The sequence below is a fragment of the Populus euphratica genome, unplaced genomic scaffold (assembly GCF_000495115.2).
Source record: "Populus euphratica unplaced genomic scaffold, PopEup_1.0 scaffold4.1, whole genome shotgun sequence".
NCBI classification, from domain to species: domain Eukaryota; kingdom Viridiplantae; phylum Streptophyta; class Magnoliopsida; order Malpighiales; family Salicaceae; genus Populus; species Populus euphratica.
In genome coordinates this window covers 1,105,371-1,117,028 of record NW_011499859.1, presented here as the reverse complement: position 1 = coordinate 1,117,028, position 11,658 = coordinate 1,105,371, and the positions used below count along the sequence as shown (strand labels likewise).

Genomic DNA, 11,658 nt, shown 5'->3' with positions numbered 1-11,658 from the left:
TCGCAGCCGCGTAAACAAATGGCACCTTAGAGTGGACTGGTTGTTAGATGTAACTGTGCCTTCTTAAACAAAAAAAACAAATTGATTGGATTTGTGGTTTTGTCCTTCCGCTTGATTCTCCAGTGTCCCCGGAGGGATTTCTTTTCAGCTAAAATTGCCCTTGATGACAACCAAAAAGATTTTATTTTATAAATTTATAATAACTAGAGTAAATTACTAAATTTATTATATATATATATATATGTATATGTATATGTATATAATAGACAAAAAGAGTTACTCCTCAAAACATAATATTTTTTTCTTTCTTAAAAGATTTTAAAAAATTTTGATACAATAATTTTTATAAATTATTATTAGAAGTTAAACAACTTGATAATTTATAATTTGTAATGACATAACATTAAAGGGTTGATCAAACCACAAAAAAAAAAATGAACTTAAAATAATCTTTACACCAATCATAAACAACATAATATTATCTAACGAAATACTTGAATCTCCTAAAAAATTTTAAAATTATTATTTTTTTTACATTCATATTATATTTTAAGAAATTCAACTGCATTGTCCGATCTATTTTTCTAACAGATGACCTATTACTTGCTGGATGATTTTTCAATCATCTTTGGTTGCTGGGAAATTAAGATATGGGTGTTTGAACATAATAAACTCATTTTCAATTTGTTTTCACCTAAATACTCCTAAAAAAACATTAGACAGACCTTAATAGATCCATTTCAATCCCAATATACCTTTCAATCACTCTAAAAATAAAAGTTAAATAAATTTAAAATATTTATAGACCCAATCTAATTTTTCTAGTAAGGTTAAAAGTCAAAGCCACTTCCATTGAACTCCCCTCACAAAAATAAAATTATTGACATCAAAATTAATAATTTTAGTAATCATAAAATAATCATTAAGTACATTCTCTCTCCTCAATTTTTTCTATTGGTTTTCTCTCTTCTATCTCAATATCTAGGAATTAAAATGTAAAAAAGAAGAAGTTTATGACCAAAATGTAAAAAGCTAAAACTAAAGGGACCAAACAAACAAATAAATAAATTGAATTTTTAGGGACCCAAATGAAGTTTTTCATTCCAAAATGAAAAGGGTCTGTTTTTTGTTTTGTTTAGGTTAAATTAGATCTTTATTTTTATTTTTTTTAAACTATAACCTAAAATTTTATTTCACAACATTAATATTTTATTTATCATTGATATTCCTCAACACTTGATGTGGGTGAGAGCATGCAAAGCGAAATAAATATAGTTATATAAAACTATCTAATATAAACTAGAAAGATGAAATTGTAAAGAAATAAAGTTGAATAACAAAAAAAAATACTATAGAAATAAACAATAGAGTTGAGCCTACACAGGTAAGAAATGCACTATTTAAAAAAGGCCAACTCTTTTAGTGCATTCTAATAATTTTATTTTTATTAAAAAACATTTCCACCACCAATCACTTGTAAGTATTTTAATTTTTTTTTAACTTTGAAAATTTCTAAATAATCACTTGTAAGTATTTTAATTTTTTTTTTTTTAACTTTGAAAATTTCTAAAGTTTTAGCAACTTGAGCATATAACTAACTTCTTTTATTTATTTATTTATCAAAGATAGTGGTGATGTTCGTCCAAATCGAGTACATGGTTAGTGATTCAACCAGACCTAGAAAATAGGAACATAAACCTTAATTCGTAGCTTTATTATTGAATAATTCTACTCTAATAGCCTATTTCTAAAACATGGATAATCACTTCTTAAATAGACCTTAAATTGATCTTTACAAGATAGAAATAACTAGAAATCTAATTCAAATAGAAAAATAACATAAACTGCAAAATTAATCTAAATCTATGAAATTAACTATAAAATTAACAAAACTAATAAAACAACATCTTCTAAGCCTAATTTAGAAAGACCTTCCTAACTTAGGCTAGTTATAGCCACTTAATTACTATAGTATTGGGCTTGTATAATCTTTTACAAAATTTTAAACATGATTTAATGATTAAATCTTAAATTATGATTAGATATTTTTTTAGGCTTATACTTGTTATTTAATTTAAATATATATTTGCTAGACTATTTACATGGTTTGAGTATAATAAAATTTATATTTGATTGATCAAAACTAGTATTTTAATTTTTCTCTTTTTTAGGCTTATATTTATTATTTGATTTAAATATATATTTGCTAGACTATTTACATGGTTTGAGTGTAATAAAATTTATATTTGATGGATCAAAACTAGTATTTTAATTTTTCTCTCAAGAGAAATTGTCTAATATTCAAACTCATAGACTTGTGATGGGTTTTATTTTGAAAAGTCACGCCTTGAAGAGAGGTGGTACTTGAAACTCATAAGCTTCTCGATCCCTTGACTAGTAGCCAATTTGAGATATTGTTATTATCATAGCCTCCATGTCAAGGACCCCAGAATAAGAGAGCACATATTCCACCACATATGTTTTGTATAAAATGTTTTATAAAAAAAATTAATCAATGTAAAATATTTTCTAGATGAAAAACTTTAATGAAAAAAATTAATTAACTTAAAATATTTTCTAGATATAAAATATTTTCTTAGAAATTTTTATTTATTTATTAAAAAATATTTTCATAAAATTTCTTGAAAAACTTCACAAGTGATCACCAACCTATAATGAAAAACAACTATTTTCGCCACTGCCACTCCACCAATGATATTACAATCGCCGCCTTCCCGTCACTATTATTGCCACTGGCAACATCCTTACATTATCCACCACCATCCTGCTACAATCATTACTCCATCTACTTTACCAACACCTTTATTACTTTTATTATTATATATATTGTTATTATTATTATCATCATTATCACCTCTTATTATATTGCTATCCCGATTATTATCATCATTATCACCTCTTATTATCTTTAAGTCATTGCTATCCCATTACCATAACAAATCACCAACATTTTATCATCATATATTTATCACATTATTATATAATAAATATTATAAAATTTATTTGATGTAAAATATTTTACATGTAAATAAAAAATATTTTATATATAATAAATAAATTTTTATTGAACAAATAAAATTGAATATTAGTTAGGATTATGGTCAACAAACCTTATTTTTATTTTTCTAGAAGGCAATTCTCAAACAACTATGAAATAAAACTTAATGAACAATTTAAATAATATCTGGTTATTGTATCAAGACATAAGAGACAGATAATAGAGATAAAAAAAGACATGATAAAAAAAACAAAATTATGTTTGATAATTATATATAAAATAAAATGATTATTTTTATATTTTGTTTAGTCAATGATGAACAAGGAATAAAAAAATTAAAAAAATATTTAAATTTTAATATATATTATTTTTAAACTTACATATTTAAATAAAATAATTATGTAGTTTAATTATCTACAATACCAATTCAAATGTTTGTATTAAATTAATTTTGTTCTGTTTATTTTTATATTTTAAAGATGTTTTTGAAAAAAATTAAAATTTTTGTATTTTGTTTCAAATTAATATTTTTTTAATGTTTTTAAATTATTTTGATGTGTTTATGTAAAAAGTATTTTTTAAAAATAAAAATATTATTTTAATATTTTTAAAATAAAATATATTTTAAAAAATAACCTAACCACAATAAACAGTAACTTGGAACCGCGTGTTTGTTTCAACGGCGAGCTTTATACGCAAGTCATCAAGCATCGCATCACCAGAGATTCCTGAACAAGCCCCAAACGATCACATGCCTGTCCATTCGCAGTCAGTTCTGGCACGAGCAATCATGTAGCAAGTTGCAATTATGAAAGCCAAAGCAACTTGGGCTCAAAGGCAACTCGTCGATTGATGCTCGAGACTTTTAGTGTTGGTCTTTTCTTGCCCCCATATTTTGACCTAAACAACATTTCTAAATTGCTGATGCTCACTAAAATCTATTATTGAAATTACTCCACAAATGGACGGACGGACGACACTCATTTGACAGAATAAAAAGCTGTCTATATAGCTCTTGTTTAAAAAATTAATACATATTGGACCTTTCTGAGATTGTAATAATAATTATAATTTAAAATACTTTTTATTTAAATATATATTAAATTAAATTTATTTATTTTTAAAAAATTATATTTAACATTATTACATTAAAATAATCCCAACATATAAAAAATTTTCATTTTAAATTAAAAAATTAAAATTACAAACTGCGTTTCCAAACAACCTATTTCTTGTGAACCAACCAGTTTTGTTATCCATTTTTCCTCTCAAACTACTTTCATATTTAATATCCTACAAGAGAACAAATAAAAACCAGGTTTGGTTAAGGATAACACTGAAACTATTGGAAATTAGAAGGATACCATTGGAAAATTGGACGGCCGAGACTCATTTGACAGATTTAAAAATAGTTTTGCATAAGTTCATTGTTAATGTAGTTGTTAGCATACGAGTTCGAGCTAACCTTTTAGCAAGCTGAGCGTCGAGCGGCTTACAAGAGGGTCGACTAGTTGATATATCTGTTAGAATGTATTATAAAATAATTTTTTATGTTCATTTAACTACTTAATTTTTTTTATTTAAAATGATTATTTGACCTAATATATAAAATTATTTGTTGAGTTTTATTTGATAATTTAAATATTTTTATTTAAAATAATTATTTGATGTAATATTAAATAGTTCAGTTCTGATAATCATCTTCATTCTTCTATATATCTAAAATATTATGCATAAATTAATGATGTTATATATAAGTTTGAATCTTATAGAATGTTGTTTTCAATTAAATAAACGAGTAAGAACAAAAACAAAAAACTCATTAGATCTCAAGTTCCTCGACATCAATATTGATTTAATGATTGTTTGTTAACATGGTTGATATTATATTTTTTAAAAAAATTAATTTAATTTTATTTAAAATTAATTTTTTTATGTTTTAAAATTATTTTAATGTATTGAGGTTAAAATTAAGGTTTTTTTAAAATATTATTTTAATATATTTTTAAATAAAAATTATATTAAAAAAATGGGTGACACAAATAATATAATTTAATAGATAGCTCTGTATAGATAGGAACTATAAATGACCAATCAGTGCTCCTGAGATACTAGCTACACCACCAGAAAGCATGGAGGGTCGACCAAAAGAATCCGGCACTACAAAAGCCTCCACCGGTGGTGGTCCTCCTCTTCACACGGTTAAGCCCATGGGATTAACAATTTTCAACCGCATGTTTGCCACAGTTTATGCTCTTGCCATTTTTGCCCTATCCTATCACCATGCAAAAACACCGCCGCGCTCCCCAAACCTAGTCTCGTGCTCTGTAAACCTCGCCTTGTCACTCTCGGATTTTGTCCTTACTTTCATGTGGATCCACGCACAGACTTTTCGCCTGTGTCCAGTCTATCGTTGGCAATTCCCTGAAAACGTTGAAAAAGTCATGAGAAGGAGTGATTTTGCAGCTTTAGACCACTGAATAAGCTGAGAGCATAGTTTTAAAACCCGGCTTGGTCCGGCGGGTTGATCCGGGACCCGGCCGATCCGCCAGTCTATCGTTGGCAATTCCCTGAAAACGTTGAAAAAGTCATGAGAAGGAGTGATTTTGCAGCTTTAGACCACTGAATAAGTTGAGAGGCTGGCGAGTTGCATCTATTTGTCTAAATATTTTCTGGAATATATTATTTTTATTTTTTTTGGACGCGGCCGATCCGGGGTTGATGAAAAAATAAGATAAGCTATGACTCGGCCGACCCGGCGGGTTGACTTGGAAACCCGGACGATCCGGCAAAACCCGGTCAAAAACCCGGTGGTAACCCGTTGACTTTATTTATTTTTTTATTAAAATACCATCTTGATCAGTTCTTCAGTGTGGCCTTTATATAAGGACCTTCATAACCACCATCTTCTTGGGATATAGCTAGCACCACCAAAAAACATGGAGGGTCGTTTAAAAGGACAAGCCACCACCAATGCTGCTCCTCCTCTTCACACTGTTAAGCCCTTGCGGAGAACAATCTTCAACCGTGTGTTTGCAGCAATATATGCTCTTGCCATTTTAACTCTGCTCTATTATCATGCTAAAACGCTCATCTACTCAACTACCCTAGTCTCATTCTCTACAACCCTTGCCCTTTTATTCTCCGACCTTGTTCTTGCATTCATGTGGTTGAAGACGCAGGCCTTTCGCATGTGTCCAGTCTATCGTAAGCAATTCCTTGAAAACGTTGAAAAAGTCCTGAAAAGAAGTGATTTTCCAGCTCTGGATGTGTTTGTATGCACTGCAGATCCATACAAAGAGCCACCGATAGGTGTAGTGAATACGGCTTTATCAGTAATGGCATATGACTATCCAACAGAGAAGATATCAGTTTACATATCTGATGATGGAGGCTCAGCCTTGACTCTCTTTGCTTTCATGGAGGCTGCTAAGTTTGCTACCCTCTGGTTACCATTTTGTAAGAAGAACAACATACTAGAGAGGAGCCCTGAAGAACTTTTAAAATCTAATCTTCCTTACACCTCCGAGTCTGAGAAGATTAAGGTAAGATACTGTAACATTGATGGTGTTCTCTTAATATATATACTTGAGATTTTTTTTAATCAAAATTAAGGAACTTTTAGAAAAGATGAATCGAAAATAGCCAAGCCAGTAACTTAACTAGCATTTAGACCTCCAACCACTAATTCTAGACCTTGGCTTAGTAATTTCGGGTGGGGAGGTACCTTTCTGATTATGGAGGTATGCTTGCGGAACGATTGCTTGCAAGTTTGTTTTTACATTTTAAAAATATTTTTAAGTAAAATTATTATTTTTCATTTAAATTATTTTTTAATATAAAAAATTATTTTAATATATTTTCAAACAAAAAAATATTTTTGAAATTAAAAATTAATATAATATACAATAGACTCAAAGTATTCACTCTGAATAGATAGATACACAGCTAGCCCGGAATACACGTAAAAATTAAAAGAAAAAAGAAGAAGAAGAATCAATTGTAACAAAAAAAGAAGAAAGAAAGGATAAAGAAGAGTTTCTGTAGTGGCCAATTATTGCATTGATTCTGAAAGAGGGAATGTAAAATAAACATTCTCTTGGTTTAGAGAACATGTGCTCCACTTTTGCATATTTACAAAATCCTTTATTAGTTCGAATGCTTTGATTTGAGAGATTATCTTATTAATTATACAAGTGCTTGGGATCGATAAAGATACTGTTTCTTGGTTATGTGATAGATGATGTATGAAAGCATGAAAGTCAAAGTAGGGCAGGTCCTTGAGAGAGGTACAGTTGGTGATCAGTACATCACGAGTGACCATGAACGAGAAGCTTTCAATAAATGGAGTAATAAATTCACCCGACAAGATCATCCCGCAGTGATTCAGGTTTGGATTCATACATTATTCTCAGACCCCTTTTCTTTTTAACCACCGTCATAATTTGTTCTCCGAAGGTTTGATACAGTTTGTGCCGGGTCATGGCAACCATCAACGGCCCACCCTGCACATTTTCAATAAACAAGCCCCCCCGTCGATGGTTTACAAGAGTTCGGAAATTCACCAACCTATTTCTTGTATCCTAACACATTTCTTGGAACAATGGGCAGGTTTTGCTAGATGCCAGCAAGGACAAAGACATCGATGGTTATTCCATGCCAAATCTCATCTATATCTCTAGAGGAAAAAGCAAAGCTTCACCTCACCACTTTAAAGCCGGCGCCCTTAATGCCTTGGTACACATGCCTCTCCACAAGCACAGCATTTTAGAGTTGGGACACCACCATTGCTTGGAAATATATCGCTGTACACTTTCATGTTAGCAGTACATGTCAATTCACCTTGCTAGTTCTTAATTAGTAGATTAATACACATGCTCTTGTTTGCGTTGTAGCTACGAGTATCAGGTAGCATGACCAATGCACCCGTGATTTTATCTCTAGACTGTGACTTCCGCTCGAATGATCCTCAAACACCTCTACGGGTACTGTGTTATCTATGTGATCAAGCGATTCCGCCCGACTATGCGTATGTTCAATTTCCTCAACTGTTCCAAGGAATCAACAAAAGTGATATCTATAATGCTGAATACAAACGTTTGTTTCAAATCAATATGTTGGGTTTTGATGGATTAAGCGGCCCTAATCATGTCGGAACCGGAGGATTCTTTCGACGAAGATCTTTTTTCGGAAGTCCATCAAGCCTAATATTACCAGAGATTCCTGAACTAGCCCCGGATTATGTTGTAGACAAGCCTATCCAGTCCCAATCTATTTTGTCATTGGCACATCGAGTAGCAAATTGCAATTATGAAAATCAAACCGACTGGGGCTCTAAGGTAAGTCATCGATTACTTACTGTTCAGATTTCTGTGTTTTTCACATGGCAACTTCGCCTGTAACTGGTTGTAAAATATGCAGATCGGATTCAGATATGGATCATTGGTTGAGGATTACTACACAGGTTTCAGGATGCATTGCGAGGGGTGGAAGTCGGCATTTTGTAATCCTGATAGGCCTGCATTTTTCGGTGATGTTCCCAACAGCTTGATTGATGCACTTGATCAACAAAAGAGATGGTCGGTCGGACTTCTTGAGGTGGGGTTCTCTAAATATAGCCCAGCAACTTACGGTGTTAGGAGAATGGGTCCTTTGATGGGACTCGGTTATGCATGGTTAGCATTTTGGCCACTGTGGTCTATTCCGATCACCACGTACGCTTTCCTTCCCCAGCTAGCACTTCTCAACAAAGTTTCTATTTTCCCAAAGGTATGCTATGCTTTCCTAACAACAACATAAATTAAAAATTAACGTTAATTAATTATTAAAATAAATATAAAAGAAGTGATGGTTTTTTTATAATATTTTATTTTATATTTTATTTTTAATATTTATTTATTAAAAATTAAGTTTTATAATTTGTTGTAATTTTTTTATATAATTATCTCACTCTCATAACATGTGTTGTGTGTTTGATGAGTTAATCTAGTTGATTTAATTTTTTTTATTATTGATATATATTCTTTTAATTTTATCATTCAACATTAAGTTGATTATAAATTAAATTTTATTATTTATTTTAGTTTATTTTCTATTAGGTTATCTTAATTTTATAACTTAGATCATAAGTTTTGTTAATTAACTTGGATTGACTCAGATTATTTTATTGTATCCTCTTTTAAATTGATTTTTTTCTTTAATTTCATTCTTCAATAATTAGTTGATTGAGAATTGTGCTTTATGAGTTTTTTTATTTGCTTTCTATAAGGTTATTTTAGTTTGTCATGTGTTTGACAAGTTAATCGAGGTTGATTTTAATTATTTTTTTATTTGTTTTTCATGGTCTTATGATTCATGTTGTGAATTTAATAAATTAACTTGGATCAAGTTATGATATTTTTCTATCCTTTTTAATTATTTTTTATTTAATTTTATCATTTAATATTTGATTGGTTGATAATTAAGTTTTATAATTTATTTAGATTTAGTTTTTATAATTTATCATGGTTTCGTGATTTAAGTTGTGAATTTGATAGATTAATTCAAGTAAGATTAATCCAAGTTAACATAAATTGATTCAATATGTTATTTTAATATTTGAAAAATAATATCTTTATAATTTTTTTTAGTTAAATTACATTCTTACATTCTTACTTGTTGCAATTTTGAAAAACTATAAATTTTCGAATTCTTAATTGATAGGGCCTGAACGTAAAATTACTGAATATAATTAAGGGGCTAAAATATAGTCTTTTCAAAGTAAATTATGAAGGAAATTTCCTGGAAATCATGTAGAACTGGTCTGCAAGAGATGCTTAAGCCCAATCCAATGAGATATTCGAGTGCTATAAAATTCAATACTGAACGGAGATGTTCTGAACGCTTGTTTGTGAATTTATAGACGATAAACTGTTAATTGTACTTGTTAATTATAACAAACATACAATCTTCTAATTATGTCAGTTATACAATATTTCCATCACGGAAGAAATCACAAGAGTTGAATATCTGATATCGAAATCTGTTTTCCTTAGAATTAAAAAAATTTATTTTTAAGATTATTAAAATAAAAACTGGAAAAAATGTGTTGTAGGTCTCAGAGCCATGGTTTTTCTTGTATGCGTTTCTTTTCTTGGGGGCCTATGGTCAAGATTGGCTTGAATTTATCTTAGCGGGAGGAACAATCCAGAGATGGTGGAGTGATCAGCGGTTTTGGATCATAAGGGGAATAACATGTTACTTCTTTGGTTCCATAGAGTTCTTCCTCAAGTTCTTGGGAATTTCAGCATTTGGCTTTACCGTCACAAGCAAAGCAGTTGATGCTGAACAGAGTAAAAGATACGAACAAGGGATCTTTGAGTTTGGGGTACATTCACCCATGTTTGTCTCCCTAACATTGGCAGCCATAATTAATTTAATCTCATTTTCCCAAGGGCTTGTTGAAGTTTTCAGAGGAAACGATTTGGAGGGACTATTTGCGCAGATGTTCATATCAGGTTTTGCTGTGGTGAATTCTTGGCCTATTTACGAAGCCATAGCTTTGAGAAATGACAAGGGGAAAATGCCTATCAAAACCACCATCATGGCAACACTTCTGGCAGGTGCATTCTATGCAGCATCTTCTTTCATTTGCTGGTAAGAATATGAGGGCATTTGATTCATGTTGTAAAGGAAGTGGCTGTTTTACTTTATTTGCCGATCTACAACAACGTTCCTCCTTAGGATGCATATCTGGTAAGTAAGAAATAAAAATAAAAAATTTATATCGATGTATTTTGAAATTAAAAAATATTTTGAAGAGGGACTGCTGTAATATTATTAAATAGTGTAATAAAATAATTACAAAATGAGGTTCCATTATTTTTTGTGTCTTTTATTTTCCTTTTCGGTATATATAATCTATCTCATTAAGAAGAATGTTATGTGTTATCAATTAAAATTTTAAAATCAATACTTAAAACTTGTACAGAAAGGAGACAACAACCATCTAAATTTTCCATAATATAGATGTGGGTTTCGTAAATACATAGGAACAATTGAATGGAAAGAGACATTTATTTAGATTTTAGATTCTACGAAAATCCTCGTGATGAATAAGAGATTAAGATTTTAAGAATATCAGTTGATCAAAATAAATGTCTAAAATATCAGATATGATTTTTAGACAGAAATTAAAATCTAATAAACTATAAAGGTTTGTTAGTAGAAGAAAACTAGGTAAAGTAGCAAATAATAAAAAAAAAAACCAAATCTATAAAAACACACAAAAAATTATAAAAAAAAACAGTAAAGAAAGCAGTTAATCCATGTCACTTCAACATTTGGTTTGAATATTGTAAAGAAAAACAGTAAAAAAAAAATAATCTAAATCTATGCCTTATTTAATCTTATATCTTAACATTTAATTTATTAAAAAATAATTTTTATAATTTATTATAATTTGTTTTATATATGATTAATTCGGTATCATTACTTGTATCACTTCGTAATTTTTTAAATTTATGTTTTCAATAATGCCATTGATAAAATAAAAAAATAACAAAAATATTTATATGAAAGGATAAATATAGCTTGGATTTTGTTGATTTAAAAGGTATTTTAATAAATACTCAAACATTTTAAAAAACCAATAATGCTAC

At 29.5% G+C, this 11,658-nt stretch overlaps 1 protein-coding gene across 1 annotated transcript; it reads left to right on the top strand.

Annotated features, from left to right (window-relative positions):
• The first annotated feature begins 5,898 nt into the window (after window positions 1-5,898).
• On the top strand, window positions 5,899-10,792 carry LOC105124238 (cellulose synthase-like protein G3). The gene is made up of 6 exons (XM_011024171.1): window positions 5,899-6,564; window positions 7,260-7,409; window positions 7,631-7,756; window positions 7,915-8,358; window positions 8,441-8,788; window positions 10,113-10,792. The coding sequence occupies exons 1-6, from the start codon at window positions 5,959-5,961 to the stop codon at window positions 10,656-10,658; spliced, it is 2,220 nt and encodes a 739-aa protein (XP_011022473.1). The 5' UTR covers window positions 5,899-5,958; the 3' UTR covers window positions 10,659-10,792.
• Window positions 10,793-11,658: the final 866 nt, after the last annotated feature.

What these genes read in the sequence shown, in the direction of transcription:
- LOC105124238 (XM_011024171.1), top strand. Translation starts at nt 5,959, where the DNA reads ATGGAGGGTCGTTTAAAAGGACAAGCCACCACCAATGCTGCTCCTCCT. An exon ending in ATCATCCCGCAGTGATTCAG is followed by an intron (nt 7,410 to 7,630) that starts GTTTGGATTCAT and finishes AACAATGGGCAG; the next exon opens with GTTTTGCTAGATGCCAGCAA. An exon ending in CCGGCGCCCTTAATGCCTTG is followed by an intron (nt 7,757 to 7,914) that starts GTACACATGCCT and finishes TTTGCGTTGTAG; the next exon opens with CTACGAGTATCAGGTAGCAT.